Raw genomic sequence first — 27992 nt, 5'->3', positions numbered from 1 at the left:
GAAGATGGAAGAAGGAAGCAGTCTAGAGAAACTCTTTGTCATCTTCCAGACTTGTAAGATTGAGATTCTGTTTATTTTGAGATTTTTTTGTTTTACCATTTTATAACACAGCTTTCTTTTCTTGATAAATGTAGTGAAATGGCAAAACAAAAATATCTCAAAATAAACAGCATAAGGAAGCTGTGTCCTGCATTTCTGTGATCCTATCTTAATGACCTTGCCAATTGTAGGAAAGAGAGCATGGGATTTGTCATCAGAACTCTGTATTTTATTCGTGGCACTACCACTTACAACCTGCATGTCCTTGGGCTCTACCTTATTAGGCATCAGATTTCTCATCTGTGAAATGAGGGAGGAGAAATAAATGATTTCTGGGGTCCCTTCAAAACCCAGTGATCCTATAATTTGCAATTCTCTGGGATGTCACCAGACCAAGGGGGAATTACCAGTCTAATGTTTTGTAATTGGATTAGCCTTTGAAATATTACTCTTAGCTTGGAGATTCTAAAGATCCCTTGGCCCTTTGTTTTATGGATGAGGCAACAGGGTCCAGAGAGCCCTCTTTCCTAAGATTGGCAGTCTTTAGGATAGACAGATAATGCTCAGGTTTAAGGTAGTTTAAATAATGATTAATAATCATAGGTCAGTCAGACAGAAGATCTTATTTCAAACTCTAACACTGGCCAGAGGTATAACAAATAATTTTGCCCCCCAAAGCAAGAAGCAGAAAACATGCCTGGGACAAATCGCATCAAACACTTGTCAAATGAACTTTTCAAAGACAAATTCTTTTGGAGGGTTGAGGGAGAGATCATTGGACAGTCTTATTTGAGGAAGACAGAGAACCTATAGGACTTCTGCTGCTAAGACTTCCAAGGGGAAGTGGTCTGGGTGGGGACTTCAGTTGGGGTGCTGCTACTAAGGGAGGAAGTTCCATCTGGTTTCTTCCTACTTGAACTAAAGCTTCTTATAATCTTGGTCCTAAGCTCTGTCCTTTCTAGTGGCTGAAGGACCACAAGTGCTGATAGAACTCCCAAAGTTTCAGTGTCTTAGAGCAAAGTCCTAGACTTCCTGCCCTGGTTGTAACACTCTAGGTCTGTGATTTGGGGCAAATGCCTAAACTTTACTGAACCCCGGTTTTCTCATCTATAAAGAATAGTCATAGTGATACCTGTATTACCTGACATGGTTGTTGTGAAGGTCATATATATATTATACACACACACACACACATATCTATGTATATACACACATATATACGCACACATATATATATACCTACACATATATACATACATATGTATGCATATATTTATATTTATATATGTATATTTGACAAAATTAAAAAATACAAAAGCCAGCTCTTATTAATGTTGCTGAGAATGTAACAGACTTTTCCTAAGAATACTTTGTTTATTCCTTCAGCATCCTTTCTTTTAGCTTCACTTATCTTAATTGTTTAAGTGACTTCCATCTCTTTCTCTGGAAATTCAATGAGTCAACAGTGTGATGTGCCAATTTAAAAAAAAACCCAAAACTAACATAATCTTAGAATGCATTAATAGGATAACACTATTAAAAACACAGGAGTTAATAGTCCTCTGCACTCTGCCTGGTCAGGAAGGGCACATCTGGATTATTGGGTCCAGTTTTAGGAACTACATTTGGCAAGGTTATTGACAAATGTGAATATGCCTAGAAGAGAGTAACCAGGATGATACCGTGACCAAAATCTTGCCACGCAAAGATTAAGGGAACTGCAGATGTTCTGCCTAGAAAAGAGAAGATGGTAGGGTGGTGATCTTTGTAAATGTGTGTGTGTGTGTGTGTGTGTGTGTGTGTGTGTGTGTGTGTGTGTGTATTATAGAAGAGGTGTTAGAATTATTCTGCTTGACCCCAGAAGGCAGTTAGTAGTAATAGATGGGAATTACTAAGAAGTCAATTTAAACCTGAGGTGAAGAAAAGCTTCCTTATAATTAAAGCAACCAAAAGTGTAATAATAAGTTGCTTTGGGAGGTGACTGATTTCCACTAATAGGAAGTTTGCAAACAAAGTTTGAATGATGATGAGGAGGGGATAGGGAAAGGACTCTTAGTTAAATATTGATTGGACCTGATGACTTTTGAGGTCTCTTTCAAGTCATATTCTATGATTCTCTAGTTGTTATCTTCACCACCAGTGTCAGTCTTTCATTTCCAATGGTCTTCTGAACAACTGTATTTGGGTATCCAGTTCTCATTCAAACTCCACATGTATAAAATTGATTTCATTTTCCTCTGCTGTCTACCAAACCATAAAACCCTCAAGCTTTCTTATTGGAGTCCCTGTTTCTTTCAGTGACACTACCCTATCCTCCAGGCTCAAATCATTATACTCATTTTATACCATTCCTTTCCTCTTTCCCTTCCCCATTTCTCCCAGTGTAATCTCTTTCTGTCTCTCGTCCACCCTTTCTCCCCTTTCTCTCTGACACAGAGCCGTGGAAGCAGTACTTTATTTAGACTATTTGAATGTTAGAGCTGGAAGGGGACTTTAGATATTATCTAGTTCTCCCTCACTTCGCACATGAGGAAACTGAGGACCAATGGCAATAAGCGACTTACCTTTAGGGATAACTAGTCAGAGACTCAAAAACTAACAGAGCTAGAGGAGACCTCAGAGGCCATCTGGTCCTACCTCTACCTAAGCAAGATTCCCCTTTGCCATTCCACAAGTGATCATCTACCCTTTGCTTGAAGACATCTAGTGAGGGGGAACCCAACATATCCCAAGGCAGTCCATTCCACCTTTATAATGCTCTAAATATTGGAAATATTCTCTTTATGCAAAGCTGAAATTCACCTCTCTGCAGCTTGCATCTACTTGTTCCCCTTTCTGATTTCGGGGGCTAGGTATAATGAATCTAATTCCTTTCTTTCACAAGGCAGTACTTTAAATACTTGACTATAATAATCTCCCATCTTCCATATATTTTCTCTGATCCAAGGTGAATGCCTCCAGTTCCTTCGACCACTCCCCTGATATCATGGCCTAAAGGCATCTTGGTGCTCTTTAGTTTGCATACACACGTGTTTGTATATACATACACACATATACAAATATATTTTAAATTAGCTATCTAGGAGGGAACATCACTGAGTACCATGGAACTATCCCTTTTCTCTTCATGTTTAAATACAGCCTAAATATCTCAGCTTTTTTGGCTGCAACATCACTGTTGACTCATCCTGAATATGTGGTTGAGATCTTTTCCATTTACACTCTCATCAAGTTATACCTGCCCCCACTTTGTAATTGTGAAGTTGGTGACTTTTTGGACCTATAGTTGGAGTTTACATTTATCTTTAATATATTTTACTTTATTCATTTCAGCCAATTGTTCTAGCCTGTTGTGATCTTTTGGATTCTGACCACTGCCCTTTATAATTTTTAATCAGAGACCTAGGATTGGGTTCTATCTCTGCAACTAATTAGCTGTATAGCCCTTGACAAGTCATATCACCTTTCTGAGTCTCATTTGTAAATGGGGGCAATAGTTCTACTATCTTCCCTGCATACTGATAAAATGGAACAAAGAGGAGTATTAATTTCATTTTCTCCACAATTTCCTCTTAATTTCAGAATTAATCACTAAAGAAATAATTAGTATTTGGATTTTAGTCCTAGGGAATAGAATAATTTTCTAGCTTTGAATGAACTAATGGGAAAGAATAAACATCAATAAGATTTTTTTTGACCTCTGCTTCTGGAAGAGAGCTGACTCATATTAATTCATTATGAAACAGGAGTGTGAGGACTCTATTTGGGGGCCCATGTTGCCAAGCAATACAGTCTAAGAGGCTGCATCAGTTTAGCATAGTTAGAGATTCTGTCAGATAAACTCATGCCTCCTAGGTTGGCATGGGATAAACATGTACATATTATGCAAAATTCTTAATAATAATAATAAATACAGATAAAATTATTTACTGTTACTCCTAAAACCCAGTTCTGATGATGTCATTACCCTACTCAAAAATTTTCAGTGGATTAATATTGCCTCTAGGAAAAAATACATACTGCTCAATCTGGCATTTAGAGCCAACCACCTTCTGGCTCCATCCTGCCTTTCGAGTTGTGTTTCATATTGTCTCCCTTCACAAACTCTCTGTTATAAACAAAATGACCTAGTAACTACTATCTGAAGTCTAAAACTATCTTCAAGGCTTATCTCATCCCCAGTTGGGAAGGTTTATAGATTCAGAGCTGCCTGTCATTTCTATGCTCATGTCTTTTTTTCTTCTTTGACACTGACATGGGGGATTGGGTGGGAGGGGAGAGTTCTCTTGAGTTTTGGAGCTATGCTATCCTAAGGGAAGAGGAGGTGTCTGGCTCCATCTTTCATACACTCTGGTGAAGAGTTTTTCATTCTACCCTTCCCAATAGCTGTCCTGCATGAACCATAGCCACAGACTCCTATGCCTTTTGTACCAGTATGGCACCTCTAAATTCTACAATAACTAGGAAAACCTCCATTTATCCCCCTGGGGTTTCAACTCTACTGATATCCTAGATCTGTTGAATGTCTTGAATAAGAGACTATATGGAAAGTGATTTTTAAACTTCAAAGTGCTGTGCAAATCAGTTATCGTTATCAAATGTGAGATCCAACCTAACAACCAACAACTATCATCACAATTTGAAAAACTGAGCCAGATCCAAATGGACATTTGCTTTAAATGTAAGTAGATAACATAAAGAAATTGCACTAAAGGCAACTCCAGAGAGACAAATAAAGGAATTGATGGAGTTGGCTTCATCACTCACATACCCAAGGGTAACAAGAAACAGCAGTTTCATGAGAAACTTGATCATCTTGCAATTTTATCTTGAAAAAAGAGAATACATTAGCAAACTAAGGAGACAATTACATTTAACATATCAATATCTGTTGCAAGGGCAACTAGGTGGTGCAGTGGATAGAGCACTGGACCTGGAGTCAGGAAGACCTGAATTCAAATCCAACCTCAGACACTTACTAGCTGTATGACCCTTGGCAAGTCACTTAACCCTGTTTGCCTCAGTTTCTTCATCTGCAAAATGAGCTGGAGAAGGAAATAGCAAACCACTCTGGTATCTTTGCTGAGAAAACCCCAAATAAGGTCATCAAGAGTCAGACATAAACTGAAACAACTGAACAACTTCTGTATAAGAAGGGGTCATGTTTCCTCTAAACTTTCTGTCTCCTCTGGCACCTAGCCTAGTGAACTTCAATAAGTAGGTATTCATTAAGCATTTTTTCAATTGAATTTGAAATACATAGGTCTAGGGGGTGGAAATGGAGCATTAAAGAGGGAGGGGTAAGGAGGAAATAAAAATTTTCAAACTTTTCTTTTTAACAAAATTGAAATATCATTGAATCAAAGAATCACATAATTTAGAGTTGGCAGGAATTTCAGCAGTCACCTAGTCCAGCCTGTTTCTAAAAGGAGCCTCCACTATAACATACCTGAGAAGAGGTCATTCAGCCTCTGCTTAAGAATCTCCATTGAGTAGGACCCTACCATTTCTAGAATCAGTTCCATATGTGCTTGGACAGTTCTAATTACTGAGGTTTTTATTTTCCCCCTGACACAAAGCCTAAGTTTGCCTCTTTGTAACTTCAAACAGTTTTTGTTTGTTTGTTTTTGTTCTTGTAGTTCAACTCCTTGGGGCAAATAGAAGTCTAATCTTTCTCCTATGTCCTTTGAATACCTGAAGACATGCCTCTCTTAGCCTTATATGTTTTAGGCTAAAACTCCCTAGTTGCTTCAACAGATTTTTCATATGGCGTGGACTCAAGGCTTTACCTTGTTTCCCTTTTCGGCATGTTCTTAATGTTCTCTAATTTTCTGCCTACGCTGTGACTCCCATAACTGAAAACAATACTACCAATGTGGTTTGACTAAGACAGGAAGGGACTACTCCATCATTATTTATGAAAACTAAGTCTCTCAATGGGCAAGTAGGTGATGCAGCCTTAAGTCAGGAAGACCTGAGTTCAAATCTGGTCTCAAATACTTAGTAGCTAAGTGATCTGTAAAATGAGCTGAAGAAGGAAATGGCAAACCATTCCAGCATTCCAGTATCTTTTTCAAGAAAACCCTAATTGGGGTCACGAAGAGTTAGACACAATTGAAAAACAAATGCCTCTCAATTAAGCCCCAAATCATATAAGTAGCTCTTCTTCTCCTTCTTCTTCTTCTTCTTCTTCTTCTTCTTCTTCTTCTTCTTCTTCTTCTTCTTCCTCTTCTTCTTCTTCTTCTTCTTCTTCTTCTTCTTCTTCTTCTTCTTCTTCTTCTTCTTCTTCTTCTTCTTCTTCTTCTTCTTCTTATTCATCGTCTTAATCTTCTTTATCTCCTCCTCCTTCTTCTTCATCTCCTTCTTCTCCTTCTCCTTCTCCTTCTCCTTCTCCTTCTCCTTCTCCTTCTCCTCCTCCTCCTCCTCCTCCTCTTCTCCTCCTCCTCCTCCTCCTCCTCCTCCTCCTCCTCCTCCTCCTTCTTCTTCTTCTTCTTCTTCTCTTCTTCTTCTCTTCTTCTTCTTCTTCTTCTTCTTCTTCTTCTTCTTCTTCTTCTCCTTCTCCTTCTTCTTCTTCTTCTTCTTCTTCTTCTTCTTCTTCTTCTTCTTCTTCTTCTCCTCCTCCTCCTCCTCCTCCTCATTCTCCTCCTCCTCCTCATCCTTCTTCTTCTTCTTCTTCTTCTTCTTCTTCTTCTTCTTCTTCTTCTTCTTCTTCTTCTTCTTCTTCTTCTTCTTCTTCTTCTTCTTCATCTCCTTCTCCTTCTCCTCCTCCTCCTTCTTCTTCTTCTTTTCCTTCTTTCTTCTTCTCCTTCTTGCTGCCACATCACACTGTTGACTCGTATTAAGCTCCTAGTCCACTAAAACCCTCACCTCTTTTTTATGTAAACAACTGTCAGCTCAAGTGTCCCTGATCTTGTTCTTGTGAAGCTGTTTTTTTAACCTAAGTATAATCTTTATATTTATCTCCATTTCATCTTATTAGGTTCAGGACAATGCTCTAGCCTGTTGAGGTCTTTTTTGGATCATGCAGTATCTTAGCTATCCCTCCTAGATTCATTTTATTCAAATATTTGATCACATCTGCATCATAATTTTAGAATGATGAATAATATTTTAATAAGTTCTTCAGGTCTTCTTATCAGACTTTTATTTCTTTTAAATTATTTTAAAAATCAATGTATTGGGAAGAATTTTATTTGAAAGAATTTGTAGTCTAAAAAATGAGGATTCCTTTATACTGAGGATAGGCAGAGCCTGGGAGAGATAGCTAAGATACTACTCTATGTTATCCTTAAAGGTAATGTCTAGAAGAAATCCTCCTTCTAGAAATCAACATTTTCACAAATAAAAGAAAAAGAATCCTACATCTTCTTTGTTTAGAAGACTTTCTAAGAATTTGCTGCTTTTAAATCTTGCAATCAGAGAATATGTTCATGAGTTTCTGACAAGAATGCAAAGAGCTGGGAATGAAATAGAAATTGTCAATAGTGTTTCTTTATTATTTACTGCTATATATTTTTATTTATTCACATTCCTTTATGTTTATAGAAACTAGAATCAAGGACCTAATTGCTCAGATTGCTCGAAAGGGTCTGGACAGAGAAGAATAAGAGTAAATTTACATGTTACAAAATTGTGCTAAACAGAACCTTCTTGACTATACCTACTCTCCCTGTAACTAAGCAGTTGGTCTAGGAGTTGATACATTAGTACGTTACTATGCTAATGAATACTTAAAAGATATCTAGAAATAGTATGCAAGATCACTGTTTCGATGTGAAGGGGATGCAAGCATTACCTTGGACAAGTCATGACACCTTACCCAAGGTGCTACAGGTAGTAAGCAGCACAATTGGAATTCAAGTTTGTCTTCCCGGTTTAAGTTTATATGGTGCTGTTTTGGGCTATCTGGGGTCTGACTAGTTGATTAAAAAGCTGGTGGTATCCAGATCCTTGTGACTAAATTTTCTGCACATACCTCTAAAAATGAACAAACCCATGAGGAAATGTCATGGTTCTGCAGCAATTGTTCTAGGGCTTCCTGACTTTCTATCTGTCCAGAGAAGGGGCATCTACTGGAATATGCTGAATAGGATGTGTGTTCAGAGATGAGTAATGATGCCTACTAGACCCAAAGTATCTGACTAGGTAGGGAGAGCTTGAGCAGGCAGGCTGTGGCCCTCTAGATGAAAGCCTCAAAAGCCCCCCCGCCTTCTTCATAGAGTGACTATTTCCAGGTATCTCTTTTGCCTGCTATTGCTATAGTCTTCAGAGAGCTCAGTTTCATGCCCAGCCCCTCTTGCTGCCTTGTAGACCTCCTGGACATAACCTCAGACCCTCTGACAAAGACTATACCTCTGCACACTTGCCTAGCTATTTGGATTTGGAGTGACTGACCCAGCCAATCAGACCACGACCTTGACTTGTCCATATCCCTTAACCTCCTTATGTTCTAGAGTAGAAACTTGGAGACTATAGCCTCTGTCCAGGACTGCTAGGTGTTTGAAAAAAAAGATACAATATTTAGGTATTCTTATACCAAGTGATAATTTTATCCAATATATTTCTGGGTAATATGAGAACTTTTCAAGCAGAGGTCCTAGCAAAGTTTAGGATCATAAATTTGGAACTGAGAGGGACCTTAAAGATCATTGAGACTGGGGGTTCTGTACTGGGGCTCTATGAGTTTTTTTATATTTTGGTAATTGATTTTAATATAATCAGTTTCCTTTATATAAGTATGCATTTCATTTTATGCACTGAAAAACATTATTCTGGGAAGGAATTACTGGGATTCACCAGACTACCAAAAGGGTCCATAACCTAAAAAAGAAGTTCTGAATTAGGACAACCTCTCCATTCTACAAATAAAGAAATAGGAAAAAAATGCTTTTAGAAACCATCAATGACTTGCCTAAAAATGTAAAAGTAGTTTTGGGGACAGCAAGGACTTGAACATAGCTCCTTTGACTCCAATGGTGAAGTGGTTCAATGGCAAGAGTGCTGGATTTGGAGTCAGGGAGACCTGAGTTCAAATCCAACCTCAGACATGGCCCAATTGTGTGTTCCTGGGCAAGTCACCTCACTTCTCTGTGCCGCAATTTCTTCATCTCTAAAATGAGAATAACAACAGTAGCTTCTTAGCTGGGGTGCTGTGAGGATAAAAGGAGATAATATTTGTAAAGGATTTTGCAAACTTCAAAGCACTATACAAATGCTAGCTATTATTATTATTAAATTATTCAATTTAGCAGGCTTCCTATTAAATTCGCCAAACTAACTCTAGAGTCATTCTAGTAATTGTGACCTTCTCTTCGGCTCATTGATTTTAGCTGAAACTAACTATCTCACCAACCTAGAGCAGCTCAGGAAAAGATCCCCTTGCTTTGTAATTAGTGTTGAGAAATTAAATTGTCATCAGGTCCCCTGAAAGACAAAAGAGCCTTGGACACTTAAAAAATCTTTGTTGAATTGAATTCCAAAATGAAATAATAGCTAAGGCTATTTTTAAAAATACAGCTATTTGTTAAAAAAACAACACCCTTGCTAGATCATGCATTTCAAACAAAAGCAAGCAGAGTTTGTCCTGGAGACAAACAAAATTACTGAGGAAATACCCCACTGCAAATGCAATTAAGAGGTCCTTAGCTACGAGACTGTGTGTGCTTGTGATGCAGACTTCCATGACACCCCTTTCTTTCCCTTTCTTTTTCCTATCTCCCTTCCCTTTCCTTTTTAAACTCTTTCCTTCCCTCCTCCCTCCCTTTCTTCCTCCCTCTCTTCCTCCTTTCCTTCCTCCCTTTCTTCCTCCCTCTCTTCTTCCTTTCCTTCCTTCCTTCCTTCCTTCCTTCCTTCCTTCCTTCCTTCCTTCCTTCCTTCCTTCCTTCCTTCCTTCTCATATTTTATAAGCACTGACATATTTATCTTTTTTTATAATCTGCTAGAGGACAAACCTATTTCAACCTAAAGATATTTACTGAAATGACGTATTGAAATGGGAAAGCATTGTAGTTCAGTGAAAAAAGAAACTCTGGAGTCAGAGAATCTGAATTTAAATCCTGCCTTGGATGCTTGTGACTTGCTTGAGTTTGGGAAAGGCATTTAAATTCCCTGGACCTCTGTTTCCTTATTGCTAAAACAATGGGTCTGGGGTAGATGGGTTCAGATATTCCTTCTAACTCCAGCTCTAGGTTATGACTTTGACTAGTCTATTCATGATTGCTAGAACCTCAGGATGGATTGGGGGAAGTAACAGCGACTGTTTAGTCATTTTCAGTCCTGTCCAACTCATCATTACCCTTTTGGGGGTTTTCTTGGCAAAGATACTGGAATGGTTTGCCATTGCCTTCTCCAACTCATTTTCCTCAGATAAGGAAATTGAGGCAAACATAGCTAAGTGACTTGCCTAGGATCACACAGTTAGGAAGTGTCTGATGTTGAATTTAAACTCGGGTCTTCCTGACTCCAGGTCCAGCATTCTATCCACTGCACCACCTGGCTGCCTGTGAGTAGTTGATTGTATTTAGGATGTTATATACAAGACTAAAATATCTGAATCAGACGCACAAACAAATACAAGCAGTAGCCCCGGTTCATGTACAGAGCAGCAAAGAGGAAACAGCATACACGCAAGTTGTTTTGATTATTATTCTATAGAGAGCAAATTATTGGCTTAATGAAGGCCTTCTGTCAGTATCAATATTGTAGTCTTCTGAAATGATTTGCCGGGATGGGTAGTCAACATGCTATGAAATGTATCATCTTTATGGGGGGAAAACTCCATTAGCTAATTATCTTAATCAAGGCCAAAGACTCTATTTAAACAATTAGCATCAATGAAAGGCATACGGAGAAACACAATTCATAAATTAGATAATGCTTCTTCCCAGCTATGGATGTTAAGGTCTGTTTATGCTTTAGGTCTTCATTCACAAGGTCTAGTAAGACCAAGGGGTTTATATTTTTTGGACTGGTACTATGATTTCATAGGTATAGGGAACTGTGAATGAGGAATTTCCTCCAGCAGTGTAGATTGGCATGTGCTCTGTAGGGCTACCCTGGTAGAGAAGGGGGCTCTTTTGGACCAACCACTGAACAATTGGTAACGATGGGCAGGTAAGCCCAGTGCCCTAAGAAGAGTAGCATTCTCAGACCACTGACTCTGCTTCCAGCTTTGCTTCCAGAGGAGCAGCATTTACATGTGTAGATCTGACACTGTTACTATCAACACAGATGCCATAACCATCTCCTTTTACGCATCTACAACTATTGAAGAGCTATAAAAATAAGTTTTCACTACCAGATCCTTGGCATTGTAAAATTATTTAACATCAAAAATAGATATGGTTTCTATCACTGGAAAGGACAATAAGAAAGATGATTATCTGCTTTGTCACTGCATCCTAAGGCCTGCTGGGTCATTCCATCTGAAACCGCTTTCATAAATTGAACACTTAATGATTTATGTTCATTCATCCAGCCATCCATTTATAGTATTAGTGAGTTGCATGGGGAAGGAAAGAAGGGTACAAGCACTTATCAAAAACCTACTACGTGCCAGACACTGTGCTTTGTTGTTCAGTCCTTTTTTCAGTTGCGTCCAACTCTTCATGACTCCATTTGGGGCTTTCTTGGCAAAGATACTGGAATGATTTGTCATTTTCTTCTCCAGATCATTTTACAGGGGAGGAAACTGATGCAAACAGGGTTAAGTGCCTCGCCCAGGGTCACATAGCTAGTAGGTATTTGAGGCCAGATTTGAACTCAGGAAGATTAATCTTCCTGACTCCAGGCCTGGTACTCTATCCATTGCACTACCTAGCTGCCCACTATATAAATATTATCTCATTTAGTCATCACTACAACCCTGGGAGGTAGGCACCATTATTATCCCCATGAGGAAACTGAAGCAGTAGAGGCTAAAGGATTTGTCCAGGGTCACATAGTCACTATTTGTCTGAGACAGGACGTGAATCTCGGCCCTTCCAAAGCTGGGGCCATCTTTATATCCACCATGTCACAGTTGCCTCTGATATATGCAACAAATAAGTAGAGATAGATGGGGAACTAGTTTCAGCCAGAAAAGTGATGGTACAAAGTGTTAGGGGACTTGCGAGTGGCATAATATATTTCTGATAGGAGTGGATAAGAAGCTAAAAGTGATGGGATTTGTTGTCCAAATTGGGTTTGGTTGGAGCTGATTGAGACCTAGAGGCCCATTAGACCGAGCTCTATAGGACCAGCAGCCAACACAGTGCCCTGGTAGGCAGGAAAACAGTGTACCTACATCAGCACCTGCTGCTTGATAGCCTCTTGTCCTGGTCAGCCTCCCTTCAAACTTCAACACGATCTCTTTAGCTCGTCTGCAAAAGAAGGAAAGGTCATCATGTCCAGACAACTCCATTTGATTACATTCAGAACTCTGGGCCAAACACATTTGAATAAGTAAAGCAGTAAACAGTTGTCCCAGAACCTATGAAATGTTGCTGTGGGATGATGGAATTATGTAAATGTTTCCTTGAACCGCTTTGTGGTGATCAGGAAATTCAATTTTTCCATGAGCCCTTTAGCTTCCTCCTGCCTCCCCCTGCCCTAACACCAAGCCTGTAAGGCATCTCATATTCTTCCCAATACTGATATTAAATGAACTTTTTTCATGTATAGTGCCCTCCCTCTAATTTAGGGTATAGAGGGGAAAGTTTGGCTTATTAGCCTCAGAAATTCTGTGAGCAGAATTTGGTTGTCTCCCTCAGAGCCAGCCAGCCGTATAGCCATGCTGGGGTTTTTTTCTTGAGATCATGGATTATAATGGGAGAGAACCTTCAAGGTTATCTCTTCCAACCCTTTCATTTGGCAGAAGATCACATGCATAGAAAGTATTGGAGCCAAGATTCATCTCCAAACCCAGGGCATTTTCCACTGCAACAAATGGCTTCTTTTATGTCATAAAGACCTCATCTGAGCAGGAAAGCCAAAACCTCTACTAGAGAGCCACACCCAGGAAAATATGGGCATTGATGATGATAATAGTCAGTATTTATATAGTGTTATAAGGATTACAAAATGCTTATAAATATCTCATTTTGTTCCCACAACAACCATGGGAGGTAGGTGCCCTTATTATCTTCCTTTAATAGATGGGGAAGTTCATGTTGGCAGAATTTAAGTGATTTGCTCAGGGTCACAAAACTGGTGTTTGTGCAGACTTTGAACTAAGGTCTTCTGGATTCCACGTCCAGATCTCTTTGCATTGCTACCTCTAGCAGGTAGACGTGAGCATTGAAATTCTATTTGAACAACCCTGGGGCAGTTAATTAAAACAAATCAACAGTTAATATGGAAAGACTGAAAGGTCAAAATGAATCAGCTGCATGATGTGGTGGTGGCTGACAAAACTAATGAGAGTCCAAGGCTGGATTGAGAGTCCTAGGTTGATGAAATGAGAATCCTGGTGTACTCTGCTCTCGTCAGACTAATCACACTGGGAGTATTGTGATCAGTTCTAGTATTGCAATAGAAAAACACTGAAGAGGCAGCTAGGTGACATAGTGGTTAGAATGCTGGGCCTGGAGTCAGGAAGCCTTATCTTCATGAGTTCAAATCTGGTCTCAGACACTTATTAGCTGTGTGACCCTGGGCAAGTCACTTAACCTTGTTGCATCAATTTCCTCATTTGTAAAATGAACTAGAGAAGGAAATGGCAAACCACTCCAGCATCTTTGCCAAGAAAATCAAAATGGGGTCACAAAGAGTCAGACACTACTGAACACAACCGAACTGACAGGTATCCAGAAAAAGGTGACCAGGAAGAGTACAGACTTGGAGGTCACATCATATAAAGATTGATTGAAGGAACTTTAGGTGTATACCTTGAAGAAAGTCCTTTCTCTTTGTGATGCTTTCTTTTCCCCATCCCACAGAAGATCTACCCGGTGACTATCACTGTGGATCATGGATCATAGAGTTTAGAACCAGAAGGAAATTTAGTTAGTTTTATGAATGAAGTAACTGAGACCCAGACAGGTTTGTCAGCTTGGCCAAGATCAAATATACATGTTAAAAACAGCTGAGCAAGGATTCAGACCCAGAGTCTTAGAGGGAACATGATACCCCTTTTCAAGTTAGGTTGGTGTCAAAATAGGTAGAAGACTGGACTTGGAATTAGGAAGACCTGAGTTCGAATCTAGCTTCAAACACTCACCAGCTGTGTGACCCTGGACAAATCATTTAACCTCTGCCTTCCTTGGGCCTTCCTGGCTCAGAGTGAATGTAAATAGTAACTGTTTCTCTTTGGGCCAGCAACCCTGAGGGTCTTCTCCTCCCAGTTTGATTAGTTTTATTTTTATTAAAGGGGCTATCCCTTGACTCATTTCTTAAAGAGGCCTATTCACTGAATGGGCATTACCTCACTCAAAGTGAGAACTTGAAAAGACCTTAGCTTAAAAGGGCCAAGGTCTCCCGCTACATTCTGGGCCACCTCCAGATGTCCTGATGAATATCAGGCCCCTGGACCCAGATGGCTCTGGAGGAGAAAATGAGGCAGAGACCTTGCACAGCCCTCCTTTGCTCAAATCAAAGTCAACTGTAAGTCGTGTCATCATTTCCCTAATGCCATGGTCCTCTTTGAAAATGAAAGGTAAATCACACAACCTTAATTGCCTCGTCTATAAAATGATGACAATAATAAAGCCTACCTCCCAGGGTAGTTGTGAGGATCAAATTAGAGAGTGTTTGTAAAACATTTTATAAACCTTAAAATGATACTTAAATGCTAGTTAATATTGTTCTTATTATCTTTAGGATCTTAGGATTGTGGATTTAAAGTTGGAATGTACCATAATTAAGATGGAGTCCTACTCTTTCATTTCATTAATATTTAATCTGTTGATATAATAGCCCTATGGTATTAGACAAGGCCCTTGTGTGTCTGTTTAATTACAGTTAAAAAACAGGATGTAAAACAATAATGGAAGTTAACAAAATGACACCAGCAACAAACAAATACATCTGCCCTAAACTAGGACGGTAGATCCTCATCCTGCTGCAGGATGGTTACCTCCAAAGATTTTACACCCCAACCATGAATGAAGAGCGTGAGTATCCTTCTCCATTCTGAGGGATTTCAAACTCTAGACTTCTACTAAGGTTGGCTTGAGTAACCATGGTTTTAGCAGCGATACCAGAGCCAGCATCACAGGAATAGGTTGTGTAGTCAAAGAAGACTTATTAAACACTCACTATGTATGGGGTTTTGGGTTAAGCACTGGGGATACAAAAAGAGGGAAAAGATTGCTGCTGTCCTCAAGGAACTCACAATCTAATAGGGGAGACAATAAGCCAACAAATATGTACAAACAAGCTATATATAGGATAAATAAAAAATAATTAACAAATGAAAGGTACTAGAATTAAAAGGAATTGGGAAAGGCTTCCTGTAGCAGATGAAATTTTTGTTGAGACTTAAAGGAAGCCAGGAAAATCAGTAGGTAGAAAAGAGGAGGGAGAACATTCCAGGCATGGAGGACAGCCAGAGGAAAAGCCCAGAGCTGAGAGGTTCATTGGCAGCAAGGAGGGCAGCATCACTGGATTGAAGTGTTGTGCAAAACTTACAGGGCTTTATAAATGCTTTTGAAGAGTACATGGTGGGAAGGAAGGTGTGGGAAGACTGATAAGGTAGGAAGGGACTAAACTGTGAAGGACTTTGAACACCTTACAGAGGATTTTGTATTTAATTTTATTGATAAGGAGCCACTGGAGTACGCTGAGTAAGGGAATGACATGGTCTGATCTTCATTTTAGGAAAATCATATTGGTGACTGAATGGAGGATGAATCTGAGTGGTGAGAGAACCGAGGCAGGCCAATCTACCTTCACACTGTTGCAATAGTCTAAGTGTGAAGGGATAAGGGCCTGCACCAGAGTTTTGGCAGTGGCAAAGGAGAAAAGGGAGCATATTCAAGAGATGTTGCCAAGGTAAAACCAAGAGGCTTTGGCAACAGATTGGATGGGGGGAAATGCGAGAGGTAATGAAGAGTTCAGGATGACTCTTAGGTTGTGAGCCTGTGGAACTAGGAGGAGGATGTTGCCCTCTATGGTAATAGGGAAGGTAGGGGTTGGGGGAGGATTTAAGGGGAAAGATAGTGAGTTCTGTTTTAGACGTTTTGAATTTAAGATGTCTCTTGGAAACAAAGTTTGAGGTATCTGTTGCTATATTCTTTTCTTTCCTCTGTCTTATTGGAAACAAGTAACATTACCATCAACACAGATTATAGAATTCAGAAACTGAATTGATTTCAGATAGGAATCTACCCCCTTCATTTTATGGATGAGGAAACTTAGACCCTGGAGAAATTGAGTGGCTTATCCAAGGTCATATTTATATGTAAATAGCTGAGCTAGGATGTAAACCCAGGTCCTTTGTTCCCATATCCAGTGTTTTTATACTACCTCCTCACTGCTTTCATGAAGAGGGGGTGGTTAGTGAGGAGGACACATCTTCACTACTAATTCTATCCAGCTCCCCAAAGTACAAATTTCAATCAATATGTAATATTGTCACACTAATCATAACTGAGTAATAATACATTACAGGCTAGTAGCCACCCTGCCTAAGGGCAGTGTAGTCGACAGCAACTATGTTGAAAGCTAAAGATTATCTTCAGACTCAGAGCTCTCACTTTGGCCTATATGGGGTCATATTCACTTGATTTCCAAGGAGATACAGCTCAGTGGACTTCTCAGAGAAGCATCACAATTAGCTTCCTGAAGGCCTGGCCAGCAATATGCTGCATTAGCACCTCCACAAGCGGATGGAGACAGGACTTATGGGACTAAGAAAGAACACATAAAATAAAGGGAAGGAGAATAGTAGTAAGGAGCACTGGAAGACTGTAGGGGTCTCAAGGCTGGTGTTAATGTGTGGGAAGAGCATGAGAATGGTTGGATTGTAACACTATTAGAAAAGGGACTTAGTTGACAGCAGGTTGGCTGTTCACATATGGCACACATTTATTAGTAGTAATTGGTACAATGATGTAATATGTGTATGGCTCACCATAGTAGAAATTACCCTCTAGTTGTCCACAGAGCTTTCCCCCCAATTCCACACTTCAAATAATACCCATTCTTTCCTGCTCTTCTCCAATCTCAGAAGGGTATCAGTAGACAGAGGGTACTTGAAATACATGAATATCTCTTGTTAAAGCAGAGCATTTGAAATTTTAACTTGCTTTGATGATAATTTGATTTTTGAAAAGGTTCAGAAAGCAGTGGGAGGGGCTCCCATTTTGAATGACCCTGATTTTGACCAATAAGAAGAAACTAATTAATGAAATAGAAGTGACTTAAACTTTGGCAAGAGATATAACAGTTTTAGAGTTCATAAAAGATAAATTAATCAACAAACATTTATTAAGTACCTGCTATATGCTGGGTACTGTCCTAGGTACTGGGTATACAAAGACAAAAATGAAATATTTTCTGTTGTTTTGGGAGAACTCACATGTATGCATATAAATAAATACAAAATTTACGTAAAGTCAAAGTAAGGAGGGGAAAACTTGGTATATTCTGGTATGCACCTGAGATTTTGGAAGAACAGATTTCAGCATTCAAAGAAATATTAGTTTGGAGCTCAGAACCTAAGATTTTCCCAGGGAAATTGGCTCAGGATGGAAGGGATATGTTAAAAATAAAATTTTGATTGATGGGAATACTTTATTCTCATGAGGAGGAAAAAGTGAAGTTGGCCAAGGGACTGATACGGATACATAGAGAACTCACTGGACAATTTAAATGAAAAAATATTATAAAGAAGATAGTAGCAAAGGCATGTAACTCAAGGTGAATAACACTGAGTGGCATGGTCCTATAAGACTGCTGGAGATTTAGAATCTTCAAATGAGCTGTCTTACTTTACATGCTAAAAAAACAAAAAGCGCTATTTTAGATAAACTTGACAAGAGGAAATCAAATAATGAAGAGGCCTGACACTTGGTACAGATGGGACAATGATAATGCAGAGAAGATAGAACTTAACTCCTATTTTGCTTCTGGAGAATGATCTTCAGATTGGGCCACGCAAGACATAAAAAATGGTTACTAAGGAAGTGAAACCCAACAAAAAGAAAATGTTTAGTGACTATCAATAAATTCAAGCCTCCAAGACCAGGTAAATTGTGTCCCAGATACTAAAAGAACTAGCTAATGTGATTAATGAACTGCTACTGCTGCTCTTGGAAAAAATGGAGATAAGGAGAGGCCTACAGGGCTATAGGTGGTCAAATTTTTCTTTATTGAGAATTATAAGCAACAGCTAGGTCAAATATTGAACCAATTATCAGAAGGTTATTTTATTTATTCTAGGGTGATGAGTTTGACTTCAACTTCTGGAAAAGTTCTAGGATGAATTATTTAAATCATGTTTTATTAGTTCTTAGGAAGGAAAATTATGATCACTGTGAACCAGGATTATGTCCAATAAGATAAAGTGATGCCAAACTAAATTAATTTCTTCTTGTGACAAAGTAAGTAGAGTGGTAGATCAGGGGAATATCATAATCATATATAGTTGGATTTTGGTAAGGTATTTGACAAAAGTCTCTCACAGTATCCTTGTGGAGAAGATGAAGATATATGGACTGGATGGTAGCAACTTTAAGTGGATTTAGAACTGGTTGAATGACCAGGACCAAACAAGTGATGATTAATAGATCACTGTTATTTTGGAAGGAGATTGCTAGAAGATGGCCATGAGATTCTTTCTAAATCCTTAGTCTGATAAATATTTTTAATCAATGAGGGGCAGCTAGGTGACACAGCGAGTAGAGCACCAGCCCTGGAGTCAGGAGGACCTGAGTTCAACTCTAGCTTCATACACTTGACACACCAGCTGTGTGCCCTTGGGCAAGTCACTTAACTCCAATTGCCCTGCAAAAATATTTGTGATCAATGACATGGGGGAAACATATAAGGAATATTTAACATATATTTGTATGACATGATGCTTGGAAAAACATCTAACATATTGGATAAGATTGGAAAAACTTAGCCACTGTGCTGCTCAAAATCTAATGAAAGGAAAAATTTCAGGGACAAATGTAAATTCCTATGCCTTGGTTCAAAAAAATGCACAAGCACAAATTAGAGAAGACATGGCTCAACATTATTAGATGTGAAAAGGGCACAGAAGCTTTTGCAACAGTAAGATTGTTAGGAGTTGATTCAACGTGGCAGCTAGAAAAAAAAACACAGTGTCCAAAATTATCAAGATGATCTCACCCCTGTACTTTACCTTAATCAGACTACATTTGGAGTTCTCTGTCCACTTTCTGGGTGCCATATTTAGCAGGGATATTGACAGACTAGAAGATATCCAGATGAAGATGATGAGGGTGAGGGAATTCAAAACCATGCCCTAACAGTATTGATTGTAGGAACTGGTTATGAAAGAAAAGACAACTTTCCAGTACTGGAAGGACTATTATGTGGAAGGCAGACTTGATTTGTTTTGTTTGGCCATAGAGGGAAGATAGGTAGATGGTGCAAGATGTGATCTTTAACTCAATAAAAAGAGAAAGAACTTTCCAATAATTAGTCATATCAAGATGGGCCAAACAGAAACTGAGTTAGGATTAGAATTCGGGTCTCCTGATCTGCAGTCAAATGCCTTTCCCATTACCCCCACGAGTCTTGCCTAAATGTTCTACTCCAACTTTAAGTACCTTATTCTGCTGAGTTGGAGGCATGGAGTTCACTTCAACAAGTCTTTTTTTGAAAGCACCTTTGCTATCTAAGGGGTTGGTTTCACAGTATAGATATTGGGATCTACCTGTTCTAAATGGGTTCCGAGTAAGATGCCACCCAGGGAATAATTGCCTCTTAACTAGTTAATTAGCTAATTGTCTAATCTCCCCTTAACTAGTTAATTAATTAATAGAGATAACTCTCCCCTTAACTGTTAAGTCATTAGAAAGAACATCATTTCAAGTGTATGAGAGCTTCTTTCCTTAAAGAACTGGACATATAGGACTCAGCTTAGTCTGACTGATTTCCTTAAGAATTATGGGATTTTAGATTAATAGCTGAAAGATATCTTAGAGGTCACCTAGTTCAACTCACTTTTTTTAAAGATGAAGCTACTTTGGTCCAGAGAGGCTGACTTTTCAAAAACCATGCAGGTAGTGAATATCAGAGCCAGGATTCAAACTCATGTCCTGTGATCTCCAGCTTTTATCAGCTCTATCATACTGCCTCCCTGGGTTTTGTAATGAGCACATAAAGTTAAAAAAAGTCAGAAATATGACAAATATGCTAGTGACAGCAAAGTTTGGATTTTGTAGCATTAAATAAAAGCTTGGAATGCTAAACTTGGGCATTGTCTGATTTTACCCCACTGTAGCCATCACATAGTAGTCTCAATTCATGGCTTCTAGCATGGTTGGTGAAAAGGAAGTTCATGTCCTTTTAGTTCATTATCTCCCAAGTCTAAAATGGGCCATCAGTCCTCATATATACAGAGGATGGGTAGCCATTCTTTTTATAATTGGTAATTTTGCCATGTGACCTCCTTCCCTTGGTCAAAGATCAGAAAGGATTTGAAAATGCTCGGTGATGAGCTGTCTTTACCTGAGAGCTTTCAGCTTCTGCTTCATGGGCCATGGTCTGCAGCGAATTGTGGCCATGAGGTCTTTCTGAAACTGTATGTTCTGGAAGATTTGTTCTGGATCATTGCTGTCCCCTCTTTCATCATCATTATCACTGTCATCCAAGTTGCTGAGTTTAAGAAGACATTGAGAGAAGAAACAAAAGGGATTATTCTGATACACCTTTCTAGCAGCACAACTATAACTCAGTCTGACACCAGTATCTTGCCATCATAGTGTTACAACTTCCACTAGGCACTAAGCCACTACTGTCAACTATTGCTACAAGGGTTCCCTTGAGTGGACTTGTTTCTCCAGGTGAAACAAATCTGAGTATACTGAGAAAGGAAAGGGGAGAGGTTTATTCTTTCTGAAGTGTCTTTGGTGTAAATGCAAAATGATTCCTCTTAGAGTAACTTCACTAAAAAAAGAATTTATTTGTAGGGATAGAACTGCTTCTTGTGATAATGTGAGCTAAATAAGCAAAGAAATATAGCAGAATCTCATTTATGCAATCTTTTATTGAGAATTAAATTTAATTTTGACAACTGGCCTTTGACTTTTTCTATGAAGAAGGAAATGTATACTGGAAATGAGATTTCAGGGAAAAATATGCTTAATTGATTTCAGAGAACAATTTCAAGCATTTGTTTGCATATAATTAATACACTCATTATAAATGCATCTCCTCTTCCTTGAAGTCAGCTCAGGGGGATCTCCACTTGAGAGTCCTTTGTTAGTAATTTAATCAGTCTGTGCTTGAAAGTAATAAATGGCATCTCTTGAAAATTATTCTAATTTTCTTCTAATTAATCTAATAGTAATAATATAAATGATAACAGTGTACATCACGTTTTGTGGTTACAAAGTATTTCTAATTTCATGAGATTTTAGTGTATAACATTTTATCAAATAATTTCAGCACCTATTCATTTGAAGCATTTTGTGGGTATCATATTAATTCTCATATTATCTCTATCATTACTATTTCAATTCTTTCTCCCTTTTTAGGAAGTTAAAAAAATAACCTACATAGGGTCACTCAGCAATAATACTGGGATTGGAACACAGGCTTGGGGCTTCTAGAGTGCTCTCTCCCGTTTTCTCTGTCTTTGTCTTTTTATCTCTACCTGAGTTGTAGTCTCTTTCTCTTTCTGTTTCTCTCTGTCAATATTTCTGTATTAGTCTTTATGTTTCTGTCTCTCTGTCTCCCTTTTTCTCTCTTATTTTCTCTACCTGGCTCTCTTTCTTTTTGCCTCTATCTCATTTTCATTGTCTATGTCCGTCTTTGTCTCTGTCTCTTGCTGGATCTGTGTCTGTTTCTGTCTTTGTCTCTGTATCTCTGTCTGTCTCGATCTGTCTTTCTCTCTTCTGTCTGGTCTGTTCCTAAAGCATAGGTGACACACAACAGCAAAGACTTCATGAAATCCACTATGCAAAAAGTCAAAGAAATGCTCACCTGAAATGTAGTGGCTCCCTGTAAGGGTATAGTTGACTGGCATTCCTCTTGATGCTTGTATAGCGCCTAGACAACTTTGAAGATTTCATGGTAGCAGATGAATTTACTGTTATCATCAGGGTAGCAGCAAGGCATTCATAAAGTGGGCAGGCAGAAGGGTTTGCATCAGTCAGTGTTTCCTGGACATGAGCTCAGGGGAACAGCACTGCTCTCCACCACTTCGAAACAGAAATCCAAGCTCCTACATCTGGTACTCTCACAAGGATGCTGCTGGTCATGCATATGTAATTTTAAGGTGGCAGCACACAGTATAGACTAGAGAGGATCCTGCCCAGGCAAAGACTGGAGCTAGAGTACCAACAGATCTTGGGATGCTTGTCACAATCACCAAGTTGTGATTTCCATAGTAGCTGTGCTTGAAAGAGACCCCAGTCCCTGGCTCTGTGGCTAGATCCAGAGCTTCTCAGGTGGGATTTATAGGCAGCTCAGACCCTTAAGGTTTATGATTAGGACTACATTTCCACGGGGTTCAGAATGACTCCAGGTCTATTGCAATTTCAAGGTAATTACACCCCTTCCACCAGCCATGAGGCAAAGGCATCCCATAAGCAAGTAGATAAGGACTCCCAAGCAAGCAAAGATTCTGATCTTGACCTCACTTTTTAGCTCTTAGATTATCTTTCTACTTCTACAGGCTAAGAAGGAGAGTAAAAATTGAGGAAGAGTTCTGCTTCAGGGGTTGTGTCCTTTGCCACATACTAGCTCTGCGACACTAGACAAGTAACAAGCCACCTCAGCCTTCTCAGCAAAATGAGGAAGTTGGACTGGATGACCTCCAAGGTCCTTTCTATATCTAAATCTATAACCCTATGATCCATTGAGAGATGATCTTTCTGTTTCCTCTGATGGTCCCTCTTTCTTTTACCTAGTCCATTGTAGTCCAGCACACACAGGTGGCTCAAACGAATTAAATCTTGCTATGACATAAAAGAATTCCAGGATACAAAATATATACAGTGGAGGCACCTCACAATTACAATTCACAGGACCAAGTTTGGTGCATGTAATGACAATTTAGATTTGAAGATCTTTCCCATCAATTAATAGGCCCCTGTGACCTGATTATGTCACAGGAAGCCTAAGTCACATGTGGTAGGAGGAGCTTGCTGAGAGGAAAAGGAAAGTGTGCCACAGGAAATGCTGAGAGAGCAGTTAGAGTTGAGGGAAAGAGCAGATGTGTGTTGTGCTATGAGTGATTGTTGGTAGCAAGGCCCCAGCAGAGGGTGGGAAGGTTATGGGATGGAGTGGTTCTCGCTTGTGATATTGTGTATTGAATTCTTCGCTGCTGTGATGGATTGGGCTTATTGGTTTTGGGATCTGGTTCTCTGGTGTCTGAATAAATGGTTTACTTCTTCTGCCTTCTATATGGAGAGTCTTATATTTTGCGATACAGAACCACATAGGCATATTGACAATTATTGTCTACATTGTGATTATTGCCTTGCTAATACAGTGCGCTATTCATTCCTTTCCTAACCTTCAGAATTATGGTTATTTGTACTTTATTTAGTCAATGTGCTCAGTGGCTACTATGCACCAGGCACCGTGTAATCACTAAAGATACAAATACATCTGTTTCTACACTCTGGCTAAGGGCAAGAGATTTTCTTTCATTCTTCCATGCTCAAGCATCACCATTTTTGGGTCCTGGTTGAACATGTCCTAGGCATAGTTCTTACCAACTTGTTAAATGTCCCTCAGAGTTCCATTCATTGCAAGCTCATTTCATTTCTACCCCCATTTTTTAACCTTCTTCTTAGACTTTTCTCCCATGCTGCTCTCCTAACCCTTTTATTCTGGATCAGTTCAACCTGAATCCTACAGATAGATGGCACAGTGGATAAAGTCAGGAAGACTCATCTTCCTGAGTTCAAATTTGGCCTAGGACAATTACTAGCTGTGTGATCCTGAGCAAGTCACTTAATCCTGTTTGTCTCAGTTTCCTCATCTGAAAAATGAGCTGGAGAAGGAATCCACTCTAGTATCTTTGCCAAGAAAACCCCAACTAGGATCATGAAAAGTTGGAAATGGTTGAACAACAACCAGCAGCAGCACCAGCACCACCACACAATATACATATTAATGTATACATACATACATATTCATATATACATACATATTTATGTATGTATGTATATATATTAGAAGAAAGACAGTAGGAAAGGAAAAATAGTAGGGAGAGAGGAGAACATCTGGTTCCTTTTTATAATCAGGGTCCCCTTTTTGGCAAATTAGTTTTATGTTTGTTGGTAACCCCAAATTTTTTTATAGCAGCAACCTCCAGATATCTTAACTTTCAGAACGAAAACTGTAAATTCCCCATGTCATTCACTTTAAATTAAAGTCTGAAAAAGTTTCATAAATAATATGCTGAAGTTTGTACAAGAGCATTCATCCCAAATAAGCCTCATTTCACCACGGCCAGCCTTTCTCAATTGCCAAAGGTTCTGCCCTGGCTTATTAACTATAACAGCCCATTTCTGAAGATGTATTCACATGCCTTTCATGTTGTTTTTGAAAATCTGAAAATTCACTTTAAACTAAGAAAAAAATAATTGGCAGGGATGTCCTGGAAATTATTAACCAAAAAACGCAGAAAGAATAGATTATATCAAGTTATTTGGCAAACAACTGAATTAACTTTGACATAAGAACAATCATTTCTTAGCATACTTTCCAAGAAATTATCTTAGGCAATGAGCTTGAAACTGGCCAGATGCTTTATGATTCCTATTAGAGGGAATACAATGCTCTATCTGTTATTCATTTAGAAAATACTGATGGATTTATATGATGAGAAGAGAAATTATGAGGTATAGCCATTACATGTTTGAGTGGACACAGACTGGGGGGAAAATGTCTGAGTTCCTATGAGTGAGACAACAATTAATTGATAACTAGCTGCAACTGGGATATAAAATGTGGCATAATTTGGCTAAGATCAGTATCTGCATTTAGTCCAAAGGGATGCTTTCCCTACCCCCAAGTCTTTTAGCTCCTCCACAGTTTACTTGTATTTTAATCTCTCACTGACCAGTGACTGTGTCTATCCACACACTTTTTTTTAACACTTGTTTTCAGTGTTTGTAACAAATTAACTTTTAGTTGAATCAATGTTGACAAAATCCATTCATTTAAGAGAGGTAGCTCTTCATCTAAACCTTGATATAGTCATCAACAAATGAGATCCCTGAGATTGTTTGGGTATGATACCTGTAGAGGAGATATTCAAGAAGGAAATGTCATATTGGAGAGTTATTATATTTTCCACTTGTGTCAAAATTCTTGCGAACATCTTTACCTCGAATTCTTCTCATTCTCATAGACAGATTAAATGATCCTATAAAACAATCTAGAATCATAGACTTTTAGCTAGAAGGGATCATTTACTTGAACCACTTCATTTTACAGAAGAGGATTCTGAGACCCAGAGAGTTTACTTTTCCAAGGTCACACAGGTTACTAAGTAGGAGAGCTGAGATTTGATGCCATGGAATCCTTGACTCTGTATCTAGTGCCATGTTCGTATATGATGTACCATCCTGGCCCTCCCAATAAAGGACTTGCAGAACTTACCTTCCTTTTTCATTTATATATGATCTTTATTTATTTATTTTTAAGAGTATTTTATTTTTCCCCAATAACATGTCAAAACAATTTTTTGCATTCATTTTTTTTGGGGCAGGGCAATTGGGGCTAAGTGACTTACCCAAGGTCACACAGCTAGTACATGTGTCAAGTGTCTGAAGCTGGATTTGAACCCAGGTCCTCCTGACTCCAGGGCTGGTGCTCTACTCACTGCACCACCTAGCTGCCCCTAGCATTCATTTGAATAAGACTTTGAGTTCCAAATTTTTCTCCCTCCCTTCCTCTCCTCCCTTCTTCCAAAAATAGTAGATAATTTGATATAGGTTATACATGTACTATTATGTTAAATGTATTTCCATATTAGTCACAGTTGTGAAGGAAGGAGCAGATCAAAAGGAAAAAGACCATGAAAAAGAATAAAGTAAATAAAAAATTACTTTGATCTGCATTAAGAGTCCATCAGTCCTTTGTCTGGATCTGGATAGTATTTTCCTTTACAAGTTCTTTGTACTTGTCTTGGATCATTGTGTTGCTGAGAAGAGCTGAGTTATTCATAGCTGATCATCACACAATGTTGCTGATACTGTGTGAAGTATTTTCCTGGTTTTGTTTATTTCACTTTGCATCAGTTCGTACAAGTCTTTCCAAGTTTTTCTGAGATCTGCCTGCTCATTGATTTGTTTTAGCACAATAGTATTCTATTACATTCATATACCACAACTTGTTCAGCCATTCCTCAATTGATGAGCCATGCTTCAATTTCCTATATTTTGCCTCCATGAAAGGGGCTGCTATAAATATTTTTGCACATGTAGGTCCCTTTCCCTTTTTTATAATCTCTTTGGGATCTAGTAGTGGTAATTGCTGGATCAAAGGGTATGCACAGTTTGGTTGCCCTTTGGGCATAGTTCCAAATTGCTCTCTAGAAAGGTTGGATCAGTTCACAAATCTACCAGAAGTATATTAGTGTCCTAATTTTCCCACATCTCCAAAATTTATCATTTTCCTTTTTTGTCATATTAGCCAAACTGATAAATGTGAGGTGGTGCTTCAGAGTTGTTTTAATTTGCATTTCTCTAATCAAAAATGATTTAGAGCATTTCTTCACATAACTATAAATAGCTTTAACTTCTTCATCTGAAAAATGGCTATTTATATCCTTTGCCCATTTAACAACTGGGGAGAGGCTTATATTCTTATAAGTTTGACTCAATTATCTATATACTTGAGAAATTAAGCTTTTATCAGAGACACTTGCTGTAAAGATTGTTTCCCAGCTTTCTGTTTTCCTCCTACTCTTGGTTGCATTGGTTTTGTTTTTACAAAAGCTTTTTAATTTAATGTAATCAAAATTACCTATTTTACATTTCATAATGCAATCTCTTATTTGGTCACAAATTCTTCTCTTCTGCATAGATGTGACAGGTAGACTATTCCTTGGTCTTCTAATTTGCTTATGGGTCACTCTTCGTGTCTAAATCATGGACACATTTTGACCTTATTTTGGCATACAGTGTGAGATGTTGGTCTATACCTGGTTTGTATCCTATTGTTTTCTAGATTTCCAAGTAATTTTTGTCAAATAATGAATTCTTACCCCAAAAGCTGGTGTTTGGGGGTTTAATCAAACCATAGATTACTGTGGTGATTGACTACTATGTCTTATGTACCTAATCTATTCCATTTATCCACCACTCTATTTCTCAGCCAGTACCAGATAGTTTTGATGATTACTGCTTTATAATATAGTTTGAGATCAAATATTGCTAGGCCACTTTCCTTTGTATTTTTTTTCATTAAATCCCTTGATAGTCTTAACCTTTTGATCTTTGTTGTTATTTTCCTGGCTCTATCAGGTTTTTTTTTGTAGTTTAATTGGTGTGTCACTGAATAAGTAGATTAACTTAGGCAGAATTGTCATTTCTATTATGTTAGCTTGGCTTACCCATGAGTAATTGATATTTTTCTAATTGTTTAGGTCTGACTTCATTTGTGTGAAAAGTGTTTTGTAATTTTGTTCTTATAGTTCCTGGGTTTGTATTGGCAGGTAGATTCCCAAGTATTTTATATTGTTTATAGTTATTTTAAATGGAATTTCTCTTTCTATCTATTGCTACTGTCATATAAAGAAATGAAGATCATTTATATGGGTTTATCTTATATCCTGCAACTTTGCATAAAGTTGTTAATTATTTCAAGTAGTTTTT

General features: G+C 38.5%; 1 protein-coding gene across 1 annotated transcript in view; it reads right to left on the bottom strand.

The window, feature by feature from the left end:
• The window catches only part of TMC3 (transmembrane channel like 3), an 84246-nt gene extending 61993 nt beyond the window's left edge, over nucleotides 1–22253 (bottom strand). Inside the window, exons 1-3 of the mRNA XM_036736911.1 lie at nucleotides 22138–22253; nucleotides 20662–20808; nucleotides 12323–12398 (exon numbers count right to left, since the gene is read on the bottom strand). Of these exons, the coding sequence (XP_036592806.1) occupies nucleotides 12323–12398; nucleotides 20662–20808; nucleotides 22138–22253 (339 nt within the window). The remainder of the gene's footprint in view (nucleotides 1–12322; nucleotides 12399–20661; nucleotides 20809–22137) is intronic.
• Nucleotides 22254–27992: the final 5739 nt, after the last annotated feature.

This window comes from Trichosurus vulpecula, chromosome 8 (genome assembly GCF_011100635.1).
Source record: "Trichosurus vulpecula isolate mTriVul1 chromosome 8, mTriVul1.pri, whole genome shotgun sequence".
Taxonomy (NCBI): Eukaryota; Metazoa; Chordata; class Mammalia; order Diprotodontia; family Phalangeridae; genus Trichosurus; species Trichosurus vulpecula.
The sequence above is the reverse complement of the archived record's forward strand: the minus strand, read 5'-3'. Positions and strand labels throughout refer to the sequence as shown.